This window comes from Lutjanus erythropterus, chromosome 10 (genome assembly GCF_056507025.1).
Source record: "Lutjanus erythropterus isolate fLutEry1 chromosome 10, fLutEry1.hap2, whole genome shotgun sequence".
Taxonomy (NCBI): domain Eukaryota; kingdom Metazoa; phylum Chordata; class Actinopteri; order Lutjaniformes; family Lutjanidae; genus Lutjanus; species Lutjanus erythropterus.
The window spans coordinates 13,118,362-13,140,303 of record NC_139326.1 but is presented as its reverse complement, the minus strand read 5'-3'; the positions used below and the strand labels follow the sequence as shown (position 1 = coordinate 13,140,303).

General features: G+C 37.7%; 1 protein-coding gene across 1 annotated transcript in view; it reads left to right on the top strand.

Annotated features, from left to right (window-relative positions):
• Positions 1 to 16,545, top strand: part of mapk1 (mitogen-activated protein kinase 1) — a 34,803-nt gene extending 18,258 nt beyond the window's left edge. The window contains exons 2-9 of the mRNA XM_084728246.1: positions 4,304 to 4,486; positions 5,624 to 5,813; positions 7,045 to 7,161; positions 8,109 to 8,223; positions 9,055 to 9,186; positions 10,380 to 10,489; positions 10,738 to 10,866; positions 13,928 to 16,545. Of these exons, the coding sequence (XP_084584372.1) occupies positions 4,304 to 4,486; positions 5,624 to 5,813; positions 7,045 to 7,161; positions 8,109 to 8,223; positions 9,055 to 9,186; positions 10,380 to 10,489; positions 10,738 to 10,854 (964 nt within the window). The 3' untranslated portion in view covers positions 10,855 to 10,866; positions 13,928 to 16,545. The remainder of the gene's footprint in view (positions 1 to 4,303; positions 4,487 to 5,623; positions 5,814 to 7,044; positions 7,162 to 8,108; positions 8,224 to 9,054; positions 9,187 to 10,379; positions 10,490 to 10,737; positions 10,867 to 13,927) is intronic.
• The last annotated feature ends 5,397 nt before the right edge of the window (positions 16,546 to 21,942 follow it).

Below are 21,942 nucleotides of genomic sequence, written 5' to 3'. Positions count from 1 at the left end.
GCTTGTTAATACTTGTTGTTGGTGCATTAGTAAATGGTGAGCATCAGCCCTAGACGAAAGGGCCTGTAGGCAAAAACCTAGCCTGATTTGACACCATATCCTTCTACTCTTTATCTCTTTATGCCAAAGGGCATGCTGGTAATTCTTGTCTGTTTACATCTGACCATATACAGGAATTCTGTCTGTGTTCAGGTGCTGTGGTGCTCCTGTTCTTCATATTCTTGTAGCTTAGTTTAAGATTAGTGAGAAGTAACAGCAAATGTGATTTTCCGGTCTGGATATTGTTGGTAATTGATCGGTTTCTTTTTAATAAACACTTTGCATAATGAGTAAATACTTTCATTTTATTCTTTTAGTAGTATACTTGACACCACTTGCAGCTTTGAAAATATGGGATTGATAGTAAATCGCTTCTGTTGTAAAGTATGTGTAATGTGAAAAGTGTCTCCAAAGTTTTCCAGACTCCAGACATCCCATGCACGCAAACATGCTTTATCATTTCCTGTATATGTTAAGCTTTTTCTTATTGGATTTCAGATGCCACGATTGCAAAATGAAGCTGAGCTGCCGGCTGACATTCATAACCACTCAATAAGATAAACTGTCCCATCACAGGCATTTCTGAGAGCAATTCTGGTGGAAAAATATCTGCAATTAATTGAGTTTGACAAAATATTTTGCTGTCTCTTTGTGAGGTTGCTTGACTTATTGGAGAATATGTTTAAAATTAAACAGTGGTCAGTGTCTCCTGTAAAATCCAGTGAATTCTGTGAAATCCTGGAATCTGAAAGTTAATTTTCCAGGCATTGAATTATTTTAAATAAAATTTTAAAACTTGAAAATAAGCAGAATTTGAAAGTGAATTCCTTAGAAGAATTAAGTGATTAATTATACACTGTTGTTACCTCATGTCAAATGTTTTAGTGTAATGTTTACTGTGTACTGTTTGACTTGACTTGCGTTGAACAGTGAACAATATTCCCTTGTGAAGTTGTCAAAAGTATGGATTAGGGATGCACCGATAGGAATACATACGTAGGTATCGGTCTGATACTATGCTGACGTCCTCATACTTGTACTCATTAAAACTACTCTGATAGAGGGTTGGACAGTATATTAAAATTTTCCAACAGACCATCATCAGCCCATCCATCGTCGATTGGCAATATCTTCATCCCCCCTCCAACCACCTCCCGTCATCTCAAGTCTCAGCTGGGAGATGTGCACAAGCGGCAAATTCACACTATTCAGCTGCATACATTCACTGCATCCAGTAAACTCACAAAGTATTGAGAAATTAAATATTCTCACACCTAATTTTCTTTTTAAATACCGTATTGGCCCGAATATAAGACGGCCCTGATTATAAGACGACCCCCACTTTTTCAGTCTTATTTCAATGCAAAAAACACTGTCTTATATTCGGGCCAATGCGGTACAACAGTTTACTTTCTGAAGAAGTTTACCTTCCAAATTTAAGTTTCTCTCTTTTACCGAACTAAGACGAGCTTAATTGGCTTGTTAACTTCTTGTGAGAAACACTTCATTCAAACTTGACATAAAAACATGTATAACTCACCAAAACCATCTTTGTTAGTCTGTCCACTCTTCGAATAACAATCAGCTCTGGTCCGGTTTAATTAAATCCTTAATTCACTGCTTGAAAAGGGTGTAAAGGGTCTAACTCGGCAGGCTGTTTGACTCTCACTCTTCACCCAGCTTACTACACTCACGGTCCGGCTGAGCAGGTTTGTGCTGTGCTGCTGGATGAGAGCATGGCATGGAGCAAACACTGTCACTCTGCAGACCATTACATTAACAAAATAAAAGGACAAATATCACCCCAAATATCATACACCCCCCCCCAAAAAAAAACAGCTGGCGATGGATTCAGCCCATTGTCAATAGGCAATATATTTGTCCTATCGCCTAACTCTATTATTAACTATTCCTATATTCCATGCGATGAAAAGTAGCTGCTTCACCGCAAACAATTTGATACAACAAACAAAAAAAAACACAAAAAAACACAACACAACGCAGACTAAAGAAAATAAAACGATTTTAAAGTCATTGTAAGAACTGTATTGGCACTTTTAAGCACTCATATTGGTACTCGTTGCAATGCAAGTACTTGTATTCTGTGGTATTGGTGCATTCCTAGTAGATACTTTGATACTTTTGCGACCCCATATGTAAAACAATACAGTATCCATTAATTATAGTATCCAAAGTACCGAAGCTATTAAAAAAAAAAAAAGATCCAACTTCTGATTCAGAACCTCAGTTCAGTTCCGTTTTATTGCCCTGCCTGAAATTTGGATTGCAGCTTAAGGAAACCAGACAGTGTTCAGTGACATTTTTCTGTGTGCAGGTTGTCAGTTTATCATGCGATCGCGTGGGTTTGTGTATGTGTGCATGCATGTGTGTGTGATTACCAGACCTGTAGCTTGTCCACAGCTTATCTTGAATACTGCTGGAGTGATCTGCCAAATTTTTTTTTTTTTCACATTCATATATGCTGAAGGACCTGTTAGACACCGTTCTTGAAAAACTTTGAAAACCCTTTGTTTTTGTTTTTTTTGTTTTTTTTTGTTTTTTTCCAGCCATGGCATTACGTTTTCGGGGTTATCCAATTATTATAAAAGCAACATCTTTGCCTTGAGGAATTTTCTTCAAACTTGACATTAATGTCCATTTGGTCTCAAGGATGAACTAGGTAGATCTTAAATGTAACTAGTTACATGTAATTAAATGACCAAATAAATGTAATTGCAATCTGTTTGTTACCAAGACAAAATATGAAATTAGAGTTAGTGATCAAATGGTTATAAAGGGGTTATATCCAAATTTTCTTTTCAGGTTACATGGCAGAGATCTGCACTCTACCGAGTATTGAGTCAAAGTTCAAATTTCTGGTATTATGACATCTGTACTCCTTAGAGAGGGCAAGAACTATCAGTTTTTACCTCCTGTCAAGGCTGCATTTGTGCATTGTTCAAGCTCAGTCCACTGACAGTAGTATAGTCATAAAATGTGTGGGAAACCAGAGTGAGGTAAGCTCATCTTGATCAGGTCGTGCACACTCTTTTGCTTTTTGCCTCTGGATAGGTGTTGCACATTTTAGATGTGCTTTAGCGTGCCAAGCGAGAGCAGTGTCATTGCTTTATCAAATGCAAATTTCACTGCATCCTCTCAGCTGACCTGCAGTGTTTGGTAGCTGATCCAATCAGGGATGGTCTCTGAAGTCAACTGAGCTGTGTGTCATTGTGCTAAACTGATGGCTGTGGTTAGTCAGGTATCAGCACTTAGTGTAAGTAGCTCTTGTGTAAGTAACATTTTCTGTGGTTGGGAGTTTTGTTCCACTCCTACATTCCTGTTCTTACTTTTATCTAACAGATACTGCAGCAGGCCCACTGTTTTCTGTATCAGAGGGGTATTTTCAGAGTTAAGATACAGCTAATGCAAACCGAACATTTCCTGCAGTTACTACTTCACATTAAAAGATTTCCACTGGAAGACCACAGGAAGGAAGCAGCATTTGTCACCAAGATGAACTGCAGACTGCTTCTGTTCAATAAAATTTGGTCTGCACAGCAAGATATGATTAAAATTTTCATTGTAAAATATGTTAATAGGTAACTTGTGAAAGAAGACATAACCACAATGAACTATCGTAGGTAAAGAGCTGCCGCTAACAGATATTTACTGTAGTTTCTGAGAACCAGCAAACCTCCAGTGTCTTTAAGCATAGTAACGTACTTTTTATTTGAAACTGCATCAAATGCTTTTTGCTCATGGCACAGCTCGGTGTGGTTTACCAACTACAGCTGCAGTGATCAATCAATAATTAAATTAATGTCACCTATTTCTATAATCAGTTAAAAAAAAAAGTCAAAATTCTCTGATTCCAGCTTCTTGAACGGGAGTATTTTCTGGTTTAAGGACATCACCTTGGATGTTGGGAAATGCTGATCATTGTTTTTCACCATTTTATAGACCATAACAACCGATTGATTAATCATGAAAACAACAGATTAATCAACATTGAAGATCATAATTAGTTGGCAGCCCCAATCCCAACAACATGGAAAGTGTTATTATTGTCACCTATTGAGAAGTTATCACTTCAGTCTCAGGCTTTTCTGTAGCAGAAATTCACATCCGTCAATATAGATAATTATTGATAATGTAGGTTGTGACTGATGACATGTTGTGTACTTCAAGGGGGGAAAGCAGCTAACACTGGTGTCTCATTATTGGCTTTTGTGTTTTTTGTTTTTTGTTTTTTTTAATAATCCAGCTCTGCTTATGACCGGGACAACAAGATCCGTGTGGCCATTAAGAAGATCAGCCCCTTTGAGCACCAGACGTACTGTCAACGCACCCTGAGAGAGATCAAAATCCTTCTGCGCTTCAAACATGAGAACATCATCGGAATCAACGACATCATCCGCACACCAACCATCGATCAGATGAAGGACGTGTATCCTTTCACATGCACTTCTCTTGATTATGTCCGATATACTGTAGTTATGTTCTAATGCATTTTATGTGTCTACAGGTTAATTTATGGACTTCATTTTAGGTTGATGCTTGCACATTAGTGTTTAATAGGTGTCCACAGATGTTTGTGATTTTATGCTAATATAGTTCAAACGTTTAAAATTATTTTGTGTTACCAGTGAAGTTGGTTTTACACTCCAGCATTTGGATAGGGGTTTTCAGTTATATTTATTACATAATAGCCACCTGTCACCATATATTTGGCAGAGAGGCTCTTCACTGTAGCTCAGCAGCAACAGTAGCAAAATGGTTGATAGTCACTGTCAGTTTCATAATGCAGCGTGTGTAGTTTTACACTGTGCTTTACCTAGAAGAAAGGGCTATGAGTGACTTAAGCCCACGGCTAATCAACTCACAGCTTCCTACTTGCCAGATAACATGAGCTTTCACCCAAACAAAAACAACAAAACCTTCCAGATAAAATATCTCTCCTACACAGAAAAGAGCTTTCTTTCACATGGGCCAAACATGGTTTCAGTATGTTGTAGCTACAAGAGCACCAGCTCATTTAACCACCATGACACCTCAGGGCCTTTGAGATTTAACTGAATTGTGAGGTTTCCCAAAATACTAATCATGTCAGCAGTTTGGCTGTCTTTTTGTGCCTCTGCAGGCTGCTGTAACACCAAAATCAAGATAAATGTCACAGATAAATGATGCAAGTTTTTTTGATTTCTTTGCAACGCCAACAAAATCCAATTCGAGTGTGTCAGTAGAACCTGGATACTAGAGCTGGGCAGTGAAAAATAAACAGAAAATCATGGATTATGACTTTGTTGTACTTCAGGGAGCAGCCTGTATGAAGGAATGAATTTATTGCACACATTGATGTGACTAAAATTAGGTCGGTTAGAGAGTCATAATTTCTGTTTCTGTTATTGCTCGGCCCTATTTGATACCTAGAGATCCCATTTTGTTAGATACAACTATGTGAAATAAAAATGTGACTCATGGATAGGACATATTTATGCATTTTAAAAATAGCCATTATATTATGAGCATAAAAACACAGGGAGTATTGTTTGTACAGATGTTTCTTTAACCTGGCGCTGTGCAGATATATTGTCCAGGATCTCATGGAAACAGACCTGTACAAGCTCCTGAAGACTCAACACCTGAGCAACGACCACATCTGCTACTTCCTCTACCAGATCCTACGAGGGCTCAAGTACATCCACTCTGCCAACGTCCTGCACCGCGACCTGAAGCCTTCCAACCTCCTGCTCAACACCACCTGCGATCTCAAGGTAGTGTCTCATAGAGAAGTTGACACGATTTGAACCGATTGGGCTGATTTAAAGGCTTTCTTTCAGCCACCGATGATTCATATTTTAGGGCTGTATATATCTTTGTTCACATAGCACTGGTGCCTCAGAGGTTGAATGTTTTGTTGCATAGTTCATAGAAATTATAGTATGAATATAAAACATCCATTAGCTCTTTAAAAACAATCAAAATTATGTAATTCATCACTTAAACAGGCTTGTGACTGACAAAGGACATTATGTTTCATACAAGGCAAATCCAACAAATATTTTCTTTGTTTACCCATAATAGTAAATTGCAGGGATATAACACCTCTTGCCACACAAAACATCCTTATATTACACTTCTGATGAGCAGTACAAATAGTTTCAGTACATTTCTATCATAATACATAATTCTATAAAGCATTTTCGTTCTCTTCTTAATGATTTTACACAAATAAACATGGGAAGGTGCAACAGCTAAAAACTGAAATGCAGCAGTTTAATTGCAACAGATTCATAAAGTATTTGAAACAATAAATTATATTTCAGCATTCTCCTTATTTTAGTGTTTACTCCTGAACTACTGTAATCTGCTCATCTTGCTTTTCCACATTCAACACACCCACACCGCCGTCTTACTGCATGCATACACTGACTTGCCCCACCTGTGTTTCTTTGTCCCTGTATGTGTCTGCTCCGTTGACTTTGTTTGCAGTGCATTTTATAAAGCTGCCCGCTCCATTTTGGCGACAGCAGGTTAGCTGTGTGTGAAGCAGGCCTGTTGTAACTTAAACCCATGTCGCGTAGCAGAACGAACAGGTGCGGGAAGGATACCAGTGTTGCTCTCTCGGACAGATGAAACATAAAAAAAGCTAAAATGGGTCACCACAAAGTCTGTGTGTGGGGAAACACACATCAGTTTACCTGACACACAAACAAGTGTGCAGATTTTTTTGCAGCACGTGACATAAATGACACGTTACAGACATGTTATTTTGTTTGATATTAAATACTGGTTGATTATTTATTCACTTTTTGTAGCATCCCCAGCTGAATGATGGTCTTACTGTCGTACTTTTACTAATAGTTCACAAAATCCTGATTTATAACCCTGTGGCTCCTTTTTTTTTTTACCTGTTGATGGATTTAAAATGACATCCAGCTTATTTTGATCTTTTATCCTCTTGAGTTGCAGTAGTTCATTATCCTGCTACTGATTTTTCTGCAGATCTGTGACTTTGGTTTGGCTCGTGTGGCTGATCCTGACCATGATCACACCGGGTTCCTAACAGAGTATGTAGCCACTCGTTGGTACCGAGCACCTGAGATCATGCTCAACTCCAAGGTGAGTGTCCTCAGCGACTGTAAAATCTGAACATGTCTGCAGTCAGGGATAAAAGGATGTGGAAATTTTTTTTAAATCTTTTTTTTGCCACTTTAGGAATTTTTTTTTTGTTAAAAACTCTGTGCTACATTTTGTTTTTTACAGTTGAATATTTTGGAAAGGGCTACTGACTATGCTCCTGCAGTATGTGTTTCTTTTTGAAGTGTTTGACTTTACATTAGCTGTGTCTTAAATAATAATTTCAGGTTACACTACAATTATAATTTAAAACGTATTAATTGCTTTCTGACTCCTGTAGATAGTTCAATAACACTTTAACTTACTATTTAGGGACAGTTCAGCCCAAAATCAAAAATACTTATTTTCCCCTGGTCTGTAGTCCATCTAGATTTTTTTGGTGAGAGTTTTACAGATATTGGCTTCAGAGATGTATACATTTTCTCCAGTATAATGTGACTAAATGGCATAAGTCCTGTTTTGTTCCATGCACCAGAAAGAAAATACAGTTGAAATGTTTTTTTCTCTTTATTAGAAAGAAAATAGTTCCTGACAATTCTTAAGCAGTTCTAGTAGATTCTACTGCAGAAAGAAAGTAGTTCCTACATAACACTGCTCACAAAAAGGTCTGTAAATTATGTCTGACAACTTGGTCAGGATTTTTTTAAATAGACACTGGTTTAAATTTTTTTTCCAAACGTATGTTTTTTTTAGTGCTGGCAGATTTCTCTGCGGCCAATATCTCAAAAACTCTCCAGCTCACACCAAAACAGTCTGTGTGGATTACTAGCATTACAGGCCAAAGTAAAAATGTGTATTTTTGATTTTGGGTTGAACTGTCCCTTTAACACTGTTTGCAGTTGTGCTATGTAGGACATAGTCCTATTGTTATTATACTGACTTAAGATGTACTGCAGTCATGACTGTGTCTTTGTGCCCGTCACTCTCAGGGCTATACCAAGTCCATAGACATCTGGTCAGTGGGTTGCATCCTTGCTGAGATGTTGTCCAACAGGCCAATCTTTCCTGGGAAGCACTACTTGGATCAGCTTAACCACATTTTGGGTAATAATTCTCTTTATATCAAGTGTTTTCAGGATTGTTGTGGTTCTGCGTTGTTATTTTAACAATCAGCAAACTCAGTTTGTTTTTTTTTTTGTTTTTGGCATTGATCAAAGAAATACGACCGTTAGTTTGACACCTTTCTCATTAATGTCTTGTGAACTCCCTCCTCTGTGAGAAAGGATATATGTGGACAATTGAGAACCAGTTTCTCAGAAGAATAATGTCCAATTCTGTTCAGAATAGAATTAAATATGTATAATATAATTTATAGTGTCCATCTTTCCGGTTTGGTTATATATATTTTGTCAGTTAGTCAAGTGAGCATAATATATGTCTTCATGTTTTCCTTTAAAGCTACAGATGGTAACTTAAAAAAAAAGTTTTTATGAAGTTTGCTGTCACTTTATCCTGGCAATAGCACACGAGACAGATAATATGTGTAAAAATTTGCTCAGGCTCCTCTTAGTGAGATAAATATGAATCCGGTGTCTGTTTTGTCTGCATAAAAGATTTGACAACTTTACTTGACCTCCTAAAATTTCACTCTCTGTCAGTGGCAGCAGCGTCCTGGTGCAGGTCCATGGATACTGTAGCTGTTAATATGCTTTTATCAAGTTCTGCTTTTTTCTTATCTTGGTGCTAGACCACATATTGCTTCTCCCATCTGCCATTTTGTGGTGTGTTCAGACTGCTGTAATTCTTTGTCATGAAAAGTTCCCAATGTAACTGAAAACTTTAAGGAGAGGTTGTGTGAATTAGAAGACAGCGTGTTTTATTTAGAGTTGTCATATACCGAATCGAAAAGTAATTCTTTTTTGATCTTCTCTCCAGGGATCCTGGGTTCTCCCTCTCAGGAGGATCTCAACTGCATCATCAACATCAAGGCCAGGAACTATCTTTTGTCACTGCCTCTTCGCTGCAAAGTGCCGTGGAACCGCCTCTTCCCCAACGCTGATCCCAAAGGTCAGAGCCAGGACTACGTCTTCACTGATCATAGATTTTCAAGAAGATTAGGAATCTTTGAGAGGTTATACTGCAGACAAGGGAGAATTACTGCTGCTAAATAATTTCCTGAGAATTCTTAGACAGAGAATCATTTTGTTTGAGGCATGGGGACAAAACACACACCACCACACAGTCGAGTAAAATAAGAAATGATGTTGAGGGTTGGGAAGCTGGTGAGGAATCATGGTCTAGTTGTAGGTCTTACTGCAGAGCTGCTGTCTGTGTTTTATTGGCAGTTTGTTCTTATTACGAAAACTTTTTACTATGAGCTGAGAGAGGTAGAAACAAGTCAGTTTTAGTTCCACTTCCTGCATTACTTTACGCTGTTTACAAGGTTCATTATTAGAAGATAGGTCACCCCAATTTATGTTAATTATTAACATTAAAATACCCTCTGCTCTCTGCGGGCTTTCAAGTGGGCAGACTGCTAAACCAAACTCTGTTCTAAAAGCAGCTGATTTATGGTAACAACATATTTTTTTCACAGTAAATACTTGACTTATATCATCACTAAGACTTTGCAGATTCACTTCAATCTACAGGCACAATTGGCACATGTCCTTTACTCAGTAACATCATTAACTAACCTGTGATGTTAGCTGGTGTTTGCCACAGATGTACTTTACACATATTGACCAGCCCAGCACTGTAGCGCTTGTTTTCACCAGACAAAAGTGAGGTATGCAGGATGAGCAGGATAGATGGGGGGGGGTCATAAACAAATCCTTCAGAAAGTGATGTGTTTGTGTGTGAATTCTTTCAAAAGTGTAGTCTGATTCTATTAAATATGTATTTTCAATTATACAGTTTATTTTGAAATAATTTATTTTGTTCACCTTCAACTTGTTTTTTTGTTTTTTTTAGAATTTGGGGTGGACACATCCCAAAAATAGATTATATAGATGTTTTAAACATGCAGGAGCTCAACTAATTAATCCAAGATGGCTCTGAATTTCTCTAAACCAGTAATGTCTAATAAAATGTGTAAAATTTCGGGGGGAAAAAAGTGTGTTTTCCACCTGTAAATAATCCAAACAGCATGTAGGGTGTGATGGTGCCATCTAATGGGCAGGCGAGCTCACTGCTGTTTCACAGTCACCCAAAATTAAGACCTTCTTGTGTTGTTAAATGTGCTTTCCCTTGTGCTGCAGCTCTGGACCTGTTGGACAAGATGTTGACCTTTAACCCTCACAAGAGGATCGAGGTGGAGGAGGCCTTGGCGCACCCCTACCTGGAGCAATATTATGACCCCACAGATGAGGTGAGACTGTTAGCTATCGGTTCCTGCTCTGTGGGCCTCTTTGGATTGACGTTACATAATCTTTCGCTTATCAAGATATCATGTCCTGAGCATTTTGGCATCTCTTATGTCCTCCATTCCTAACACTTTAAAATCGTAAGTGATATTTATATAGCTGAAAGATGGCGAACATTTTTTAAACAAGCTGGTGTACTAAATTTAGCTGCTCTGTCAAACTGATGTGTCCCATCTGCCTCACTGTAATCCAGCCTGTTGCTGAGGCTCCGTTCAAGTTTGACATGGAGCTGGATGACCTACCCAAAGAGACACTGAAGGAGCTCATCTTTGAAGAAACTGCACGTTTCCAGCCCGGCTTTAGGTCCTAACATCTCACACAGGTAGGCCCACATCGATGCAGTCCGGCGCAGAACCTGAAAACCAACACAAACTTTGAGAGGAACAGAACTGCATGTACAGAACAATATTACCATCAGCTGCACTGAAGTCTTGAAACAACCAACTTTTCATGGTTAAAAAGGTCGGGGTGATCCTTGTCGCAGTCAGATGTTCCCGCCTCTGCCACTGCAGCAGAGTTGAGTGTCCACCATGAAAACTACTTTAAGCAAAACAAAAAAAAACTGTGAGTGAGTGCTGTTGCAGCTTTACAGAACTACTGATTCATTTGTGCTAAATTTAACGTCTCACCACTCAAGAGCTGAAGTGAAGACCTCCCAGAGAACACTACAATATGGATTTAAATTTCGCTTTTTGCAGAGTGTGAAGTAGAGGTTCTTCACCAGGATAAAACCACTTTAAAAGCCATCTATCTGAACTGCCACTTCAAAGGGGCACCGCCAAACATTATTCTGCTTTGTTTCTGTTAGTTTGCATCCAAAGTAAAACCTTACTTACTTACTTACCTAAAGATTTACCACAATGTCTGGGGGCTAACCTTTTAGTAATGTGTATGTGGATTGCCACAAAACTTGGTTTTGTGCCTTGATTCTCAACACCTTTCTCAGTACCACTGTGAAATGTGTCCATACCAGTGCTCAAGTTTTTTGTTTGGTTTTTTTTGTTAGAATAGTTTTTAACATCTGCACATTTTTTTCAAATGATTTATTTATTTAAGGGATGTAGCGTGCTGGGAGCTGCTGGTTCATATACAAATATAAATGTATATAATTCCTAGTCTTAATGCGACTTTTTCACTCTAATGGGAGTGTCTCTGTGTAGATGTAAACAGACTTATTCTTAGCCAGTGTTTCCAAAACTTTTTTTTCTGGGGACCCACTTTTTAAAAATAACAAACCATCATGACCCAGTTCATAATTGGCCTTATCAATAAATCTTGGGAAGAGTTAATTTGTGCATAAATGAACATTCCTGACCATTTTTACTGCCAGTTCCACATCACCTTATCTTATCTTGACACATTATTGAGATCATATACATATCAAATACATTATAAACATGAAATTAATGTATTTAAGCTGAGATAACAAGCCATCTCATTGTTTTAATTTCCTCTCATCAAGAAAACAATGTATAACAATTTCAGCTAATTTATTAATGAGACAAAATAAGTGCATTTAGGTGGAATTAACAGACTCTATTTTTTTCCCCTTAATAGTAAAACAATACACACATTTTAAATGCTGTACTGCAGATATAAATCTTAAATTTGCAGAATTTCTCCCACAGACATTTATTTGTTTGGTGACCCAAATAAAATCTCCTCAGTATTTGGGAATGACTCTTCTGAGGTAACGAAACCACAACGACTCCGATTTTCAGGTGACAACACACTAATGAAAACATACTTATGAATTCTTACACACAGGACTATTAATAATCAAATGCGTCTGGAAGCAAATTATAATATTAAAGAAAGCCAAAATATAAAAGAGCAAGAGGAGATAACATGATCATTTTCCACCCTAATGACACTCCTCACATGTGGTGTCTTTTCCCCTCCGATCTCTGCTAACCACCAGCTGCTCCGTGACAGGCCTCTTGCTGTGATAATAGCCATCAGTGCTTCATTTTATAGCCTATCATCTGCTTTTGTGTTAGCGTATGTAATTACTGTGTTTCCTCTCTGCAGCATTTTCAATGCATAACATGATGAGTCTACTGAAAAGGAACAGTGTGTGACATCTCCTGAATTAGAGCAGCACATGGCTGGGCTCTGCACCGGCAACAGTTTGTTTTTGCAGCTTTAAAGTGTGTTTTCACACCAGAACTCCTTATTCCAGTACCCGTAACTTCTGTCAGTGTATCTTTAACTTTATAGACTGTTAACAGTTTGCAGCTGTAGTAACATTCTTGCCGTGTGCTGTACTTTTTTCTTTTTTTAACAGGAAGAGTTCAGAGGTTAGGAGCTCATTTTATGAATATTTGACCAACATCTGCCACTATTAGTATTTTTTGGAGAATAATCCCTAATCTTTTGTCATGCAGAGAAAATGTAATTTATCAGCTAAATCTCTTTACAAGAGCCGTTCAGGTTTTTGAGTCTGACTATGGATGTATCAAAATAGTATTTGAGAGCACTAAAAATCTGACAGTGAAAATGTTTTGTTTCATCTGGACACAATTACTCATAAAACAGTCATTGTAATAATTAACTTAGTTAATGATTAACTCCCAACTTAACTGCTTCTTTTTAATGGGCAGCTTTCAGACGATAAGAAATTGCTGTTGGCTTACACTGTAACGCTATACGTCATGTCTGCCTGGCATGCAAAAAGCTATTCTTACTTGAGCATTGAATTTTAAAGTTTGTTAACTACATGAGTCTCAAATCGTAGCCCCATCTGACTGCTGACATTTTTCCATGCATTACATTTTCTGAGGCGATCGTGGTTTGTTTTAAATATTTTGTTTTAGAGTTTGTTGAACTCAAAACACTTTTCTTCCATCACCGTATCGTTGGGCGCAGCCGCTCTCCCTGTAGGAAAACGACATCACAGCCAGCGGCGAGCGGTTTTTGCTCTGATCGTGTGTGGGCACCCCCTAACAAAACTTTGCCTGGGAAAATGTAAACACAAGCTTCTTTCATCTGATTTCAAGGAGAATCTGACCCGGTGGCAGGCATTCAGAATAACTACACAGAAATAACCAGACTTCTCACTGATGGTCTTGTTGGCTTATGTAGGTTATATAGAGGCATTACTATTAAATTGAGACCGTATCATAACCAGCTAAAAATGCGTATAGTAGCTATTATACTACTTGAATCACAATGCAAATATGTATGAAGTTGAACTACCAGCAAGCTGCTGCAAAATGTAGTTGTCTATTAGTTTAATTCTGTGCAGATGACCACTCCATGACACTGAAAAGAGCAGAACCATCAGCAGTAAACAGCATGTTATTGCCTAAAATAAAGTGTATGTATGTATGTAATAAGTTTGGGACAGCTAATGACACGGTCACTGTTTCTTCTCCCTCCAGATGACTCTGTGGACTGGCTTCTGCGTTGCCACTGCTCCTCCCCGCCTCCACACTGTTGCTGTGATGGTTGTTGGTTTTTTTTTTTTCTTCTTCTTCTTTTCCTTTTGTTTTTTTTATTTTCCTCTCCTGTTGTCCACATCACCTGGATTCCTTGGGTCTCACTCGTCAAGTCCACTTTGCTCAGGAATGGCGTCAGGAATCAATCAATCAATCAGTCATCCTCTCTCGTCTCTCTTTCTTTCTCTCTCTTCTCTCTGAGGTGGGGGTGGAGGTGGGCTGTTGTGGGGAGGGTGGGGGGGGCGGGTCACATCACAGCTTACAGTTTGGGGGCTGACTTTGTGTTTTAAGCCAAGATAAACAATTTTTTGTGTGTCTCAAAAGGCGTTTGGCTCTGGCTATTCCTATTCAAGACCTTTTATGTCCAGTTGAATGACCGTGATAGACTAGCTGTTGTGTTTTTTTTTTTTGGGTTCAGCTGTCGTGGTTATAACTCTGCCTACATTGCACAAACTACGGTAGATTACTTCTAAGAATCATCCATCATAAAGAAGGTCTTTTGAATTTTCTAACCTTTGTCGCACTGTTACAAGGGATACCTTGATCTTTATCTTTTTTCTCTCTTTATCTCTTTGAAAAACCCGAGTTAAATCAACTGATTTATGCAATTAAATTACATAATCAGCCAGAGACTTTGTGGGCCACAAGCCATCACTTGGTGTTGATAAGGATCTATATTTTAACATAGACATTGTATTTTAATCCTTAACACACACACACACACACACACACACACACACACACACACACACACACACACACACACACACACGGCCCAAATGCAAATATATACATAAATATAAATATATATAAATATATATATAGCCCAAAGAGTCTTAAGATATTTTAATTGCAGGGGTGATGATAGAAGGTGAATCAGATGAATTTATAACCTTTTTTCCTTTTAGTAAAACAAAAAAGAAAGCCCGTTTTCATTTCTCATCGGCTTCAGTAAGATGTCAGCTTGTGCATAAATGCGCCAGATCACAGGTGCATTGAAAGGTTTCACCATCAATTTCTGCCTTAGCCATGAGAAACTAAAGGAAAAGTCTGTTTATGTCATACAAGTCTGTATGTACAGTATGGTATTTTTCATGTGGGTGAAAACTTCACTGCGTCAGAACTCAGTTATCACACAGAACTTGTTTCGTCTGGAGGAAGCGTTGTCGTGCCTCCCTTTTCGTCCCGTTTTCGTGTTTTCCTTTCTCCTCTTCAGTCTCTGTTAATCTTTCTGTCGCCTTGTTAGAATAATACTGTGCCCTTTGCATGACTGTTATAAGCTCTGTATACAAAGACGACGATGTTTAAGTGCCACACAAGCCGGGCAGATCCGCCGGGACTGCGCCCAGGCTCTTTCTGTTCCACCTTTTTGTGGTATATCACACTTCCCAATCACAAGGTGCTTTTTGTCCCGTTTGTTTCTTTTGCTTCAGCGTTCTCTTGGTCTGTTTTTGATTTCCATTGTCGTTAAAGTCGACTGATTTCGATCTCTTTGTTTTTAGCTGAACTCCATCTGCATGCTAAGATGTCTTTTTGTGGTCACAAATAGGAGAATAACCATATATCTGTATTTATATCACAAAAACCACCAAACATGTTGTTTCCTGAACCTGAGAAATAGGATCCAGGTATGATGCAGTTGAAATAATACTCAAACGTAAAAAGACGATGTTTTGGAACATTTTGTTTTTGCTTTAAATTGCACATTTTCACGCTGATAACCATTGGCAGTGTCAGTACCAGCAGACAGCTGCAGTAAAATTAAAAAAAAGTTCCATATTTTCTTGTCAGTAACTGCTGATTAAAGACTGTTGAATTTGAAGATTTTATTTCAATTGAAAGGAGTTATGACTTTGAAGATTATTTAAGTGGGAACTTTAGGGGAAAAAAGGCGCCATCAACCAATCGTGTCATTTCATGTCAGTATCACTGCAGCGTCTAAAGGCTGTCATTTTAGTTTGTTTACAAGTGGGCCTCAAATATATTCAGTTTCATGGTACACCAAGCCTTTTCTGTTAGCTTACAGTAATGAAACTTCAAAACAAATTTAGTAATGTGTGAGTGACCTAATGAATGGAACAACGTAGTATTATTTACAACACTAAAGCATCTCAAAGTGGATTAAAGTCAAAATCTACCTGAATAGATTCTCCAAGAATCTTTCTCCGCAGGCACTTAAAGTGAGACGTTAAGAGATTTTAATCTAAAGTAAGACAATTTCAGAACTGTCAAGCTGCTTTGGTGTTTTTTTGTTTTTTTTTATTCGTTCCAATGACGACAACGATGTATGTAGTCTGTGACAAAAGTATTGGGCGAGCTGTAAACTCATGGTTTTTATGTTTCAGTAGAAGACGAGTGATGCTAAACTCAACTTTTGATTCTTATTCTACATTTGCATTCACATGTCAAAAAGCAAGTTTGAGTTGTACGAACATTTCTCTGAGGGCAGAGCTGCTCTGGTTGAATTAAATCACAGTGGACAGAGCCAAAGAACCGGGGTTTAACTTTGTGTTTTTTATTTTGCTCTGGCTAAATAACGCTGGAGTGAAAGTGAGTGGAAACGTCTGGGCTGAGAGAGAGGAGGCTAATGTTCTGCTGAAATGCATTCAAGCTATTATCAGTCAGTCAATCAGTCAGTCAGTCACCTCTGAAACCAGCAGTGATGTCACGGTGCACTGACACGCCCTCTCTAAACAAGTAAAATGCTGTATTTTCTTCGCCTGTAAATTCTTAATAGTCCTAACAGTAGAACTACTGCAGAAAAAAAAACTTATTTCCATCATAGTTTCATCTGTTGATCATTTTTATGATCGATCGTTCCCACATCCCTGAGGTAAATTTTTTCAAAACAGAGAAATATAAAGCAAATAATAATATTAGAATGTGAAAACTGCTAAGATGAGATGGTGAGTCCTTAAAGTGGTACAAAACGGGTCACATGACCATACAAAGATGTCAAATTTGTCTCCATGCGAGCATAAAATATAGCAAAAATTAAGTGTTAAATAATAAATGAATAATTAAGTATAAATCTTAGTTTAAATGGTGCAATCCTTTCCAGAAAATTCCTCTGAAAATCAACAGCTGCTTTTAAACGTCACTCATTTAACCCAACTTAAATATCTTTGTTCTTAGTTCTTTACAAGAAAATATGATGATACAGACCTGTAAAAAGTTTCTGCTACCAGAAAACAATCCTACAAATTTAGTTTCCTCTCTGCTCACACCCCCTAAAAAATACTGGTTTTGTTGGTTCTGTCAACAGAGATTTAGCTCATCTGATGACATTTGGGGAAAAATAAAAAGTTTATGACCAAAACTCCACTGCAGAAATGACTGTTTTTGCACTCAGAAATTTCACCTGAGCAGACAGTTAAGGTGAGGCAAAGACTCATCTGTCTGTCCCAGTACTCCTCACACTCGCTGTACACACCCGTCTGTCATGCGATTATGAAATGCACTTGCTTCTACAGTAGTTGGGATGGGACTTGTAATCCGAGGTGCCTGCCGGGACTTGACTTACCTGTAGATAGTCTTTTTTGGGGGGTTAGTTAGAACATAAGGGCACTGGAAACCTTACTGGGATTAGTTGTATAAAAAAGCTTCTGCTGAGTTCTTTGTGCAACCTGTCTGTTTGTGCCTTTTTTGATAGTCTTGATATCCAAGATTTGATGTGCAGCTTTTGTTTAGTCGGGAATCCGTTGTAATCGCAGTATACGCTCTTAAAAATGAACACAATCAAGTCTGGGGGTGGGAGGGATCAGGGGTGGGTATCCTTATCTTTCAGTTATGTAAATTTTAAAGAGACTTGTTGCCACAGCTGTGTGATTTGTGACTGTATTGAAAAGATGAAAAGCAAACATTTATATTTTTTGCGTTACCCTTTTTCCTTGAGCCTTTTTTTTTTCTTTTTTGATGTTTTTGTGCAGATATTTTTATTGTAAAATGAATGTTATGTTTCTATCAGACACTAATCTTGTTTGAGTTGTCTCCAGTGGAACTACTTCACTCTGTATGTTTTGATCAGTACAAACCTTTAATTGTGTAGTTAACATTTCTGAAAGAGAAAAAAAAAATAAGATCCTTGGTTGTATTTTAAAGGTTCCTGTTTGACCTGCCATAGAAATTGTTTGAATTGATCGGTCAGTTTTATTTTGCTGTCGTGTGAAGGATTTGACTTGAACGAAGCATTTCTTTGCTATTATTAAAGACTGACTGCCACTTTGAAAAATCAGTTTTTTAATGTTTTTTTTTTTCTTTTTGCAACTCTGCCATGACATTTAAATAGAAGTTCATTAAAAACACTGTACCTTCATTAACATCTCTGTGAGGTCTGTTTGTAAGCCAGAGTTCAAGGAAACCTGGCACAGATTTCAGAAGCATTAGAGACGACTTCTTCAACTGCTGTCGCCATCCATCATAACATACAGAACCACAAAAATAAAAGTTTCTTGAAGCCACACGGTATATAATTAAATGTGTCAAATGGGAAGAATGAACATTCTTAATAAAAAATGGTGTATTACTCCAAAAACTCAAGTGTGTGTATTCTCCACTTATAGGAAAAGTGTGATGTTTTGGGGTAAAAACCAAGGAGATTGATAACCATGATTGATAGTAGCCTGTTAGCTTAGCATAAAGACTGGAAGCAGAGGGAAACAGCTAGCCTTGTTCTGTCCAAAGCAAATAAAATCCAGCTCTTAGCACCTCAAGCTCACAAATTAGCGCATTTTATTTGTTATTTGGTTAATCTGTACATAAAATTAAAGTGTAAAAGTGTGGTTTTGAGGGAGGTTATGTGATGGACTACTCAATCAGGAGTAGTGACTTCCTGGGGACCAGACTTGTGGCTTCCTGCTCTTTATAGTATTTATGCTAAGCTAACATAGAGGAGATGAAATGTCCAAAATATTACTTGGAAGGTCAAAGAATAACCTCACCAACTCTTTATATGGGGATTAAGGTCTTATATAGCAGTTTGCTGTCTATGTTTACATTTTATAAATCTCAAAGATATCTTCCTCCATTAGTATGTGAATTGATATAAGAAAAATTAATCCCTAAATTCAGAATAACCCATGCAAGACTCAAAAAGACAGTCATGCAAGACTGGTGACAACTCCAAAAAGTTCCTGAATGCCAAAAACTGTTATTTGCAGGTGCATAGGATAAAAAAAACAATTAATCATATAATTGATAACCAATAAAGTCATAAGATAAGCAAAAACCTTCACATACAAAGGACAAAGGCACATGTTTGGGCCTAATGTTATGTTTGTTAACATTAATATTAAAAACATTCGGCTATAATACTCATTAGGCTCATAACATTTAAGGCACTGGGTCAATAAGTCAACGTTGTGATAAGAAGAAGAAAGAAGAAATGCATTACATTATATGTTGACTTTCTTGTTTTTAGTTTGCTAATTTGTCAAACTTTAGTCATAAATAGCCCAGTTTTTCAGCAGTTCACAACAGGCTAGAAATCAAACTCACTATTTGCAGTGAGTATTTGCAGTGTTTCACTTGATGTTGCCTAATAAGAATTTAGAATTTCAACAAAAGACTGGTGTCTAAAAAACATATTTACAGGACAGATGCAGAGGAGAAGACTGCAAAATCAGCTGTGCAAGGTCACTGTGGCCCCAGGCCTTGTAATGTTTTTTTTTAGGAGCATAAGGCCAAACTGCCTTCCTGAAATTCCTGCCCTGGCTCTGCTATCACACCGGAAATCTGTATTATTGATAGTCTGAACGGTACAGATCAAAAAGGAGTCTATTATTAAGTTTGATTGATAATAGACCCTGTCATATGCGCGTTAAGACAGGGTGGTAACACAAGCTGAGGGGGTAAATACAGGTCAGAGGCACACAGACTTTGTAGTAAAGTAAAATTATAAAACCGCAGGGAAGAAATACAAGTAAAATCTCCTGCATCCTAAGTGTAAGTAAAAGAAAAAAGTACTGGCATCAAGCTGTTCATAAATGCTTCAGAAAGGTAGTTGATGTCATTTGGGGTTGATAAGCATTCTGAGACCAGCAAAATAATGAGAAAATAAGGAAGGATGTGCAGAGAGCAGAACTCTGCAGATAAAGACATGAAGTATCACACATTTCTAGTGAACTGTAGATAATAATTGAAAGGAATGAATGTTGTATATCATGCCTTCAAAGCTCCATAAATAAAAGTACTAATTATGCAGAATTGTCCATTTCAGAATAATGCATATTATATTATTGGAATATAATTACTGATGCATTAATGTGTTCATCACTTCTATGTTGAACCTGGTGAGGGTGGAGCTAATTTGAATTATTTGAACCATGTCTGCTTGTAACTTTTGTAATTTCCACTGAAGAAGTTTGCTCTGGTTCCTCCTGTGACGACTTCCCTCTGTCATTTAATGACGCAACATTCTGGTCAGTTTTTTGCATGAAATACTTTTCTTAAAAGGTACTACACTCAAAGAAAATATGAACTTTTTAACTGTATATCTGCTTGGTTAATCAATGTTGCAGTAAAATCGATGACCAAAAGGAATCAGTAAGCCTTTTATGCTTTAAAGCTGAAGTCTAAATTTCAACAAGAATGCACATCAATGAATATTATAATGTCCAACCAAAACAAGGACACGTCCTCATGTTCAACAGATTGACACATACTGTGCTGTAACTACTTTGTGCCACTGTGTCCTTTAGGGGTCGCTGTTGTACCAGCTAACACCATCTGCTGCAGTGTTCCCTGTCCAGTCAGCCAGTCTGATTCATAAATTACTGTTCATTCACTTTTATAGTCCACAAGCCATAACAAGGTCAAAATTCTATTTATTTCCTTGTATTTCAAAACGTTGAAGTAAATGAGAAGTGGATCCTGTCAGAATAATGGACATTAGTTTCCTATGTTACTCTGCAATGATGATAAACCATTCCTATTTTTTTTAAAAAAAGCAAATCCACGTTTATTAACCTATTAAATCTACAAACATGAATTCAAATGTATGCCTATTTGCTTAAAAAACAGAATAAATTAAAATAAATAAATAAATAAAAGCAAATTAAAACAGGAAAAATAGGTTAATGAACAATGTAAAAGTAAACTTGTTTTAACAAGTTGTTTTAACTTGTTTTAACCATAACATAAACATATATGATGAGACTACAGTAAACACCACTATTAAACATCAATCAACTGTATTGATTTTGGGGAGGTTTGTTTACTTGCTCTTCTTGACCACGTGCTTGCAATGCGGCCACGCATGCGCACCACGGGGTATTTGCTTTTGGCACGCGTTTGTGTCGGTGGCGCGCTCAGCCAAAAACAACCACACGAGCGCGCTGTCCAGAGTTTGGCCTCGCGTTGATTGGCTGTGGACCTCTGGCACCGCCCTCCGTCGCATAGGATTGGCCAGATGGAGATTCTTCTTCTTGCCGATTGGACGCTATTTGTGGAACCGGCTGTGTAGCTAGGCTACTGATGCCTTCACGTACCTTCCCAAAGATCGGATTTAATACGTTTTTAAAGATGAGGACATGTGCTTTCAGTTGTTTTGGTCGGAAGTAGCAGCTAAAGGGTTCTAAGCATCCTCAGTTTCCAACCTTTGGATGCCATAAAAGCTACGTAACATGAACAGGCTGAATAGTGAAAACAAAAACATAAGAAAGTGGTGATTGTTTACTTAATAAACAGTCCTGGCAGCTGTTGACATGGCGACTATGATTTCTACCAACCCCCGAGGAAAATAAATAAATAAATCGACGTAACTCACTTTGTGACAAACTGTAGATTACTTAAAGTTCCTAAACACACTTTAAAGCCTAAAATACACGTAAACACAATGAAACCAATAGGCTGAAAAGTTTAGAAACTGAACACAAACTGTGTTGGTTGCTTTAGCTGTTTGTTCTTTGTCTTTGTTCCATGTTGCATGTTTTCTGGCTATAGAAACAAAACATGATGAC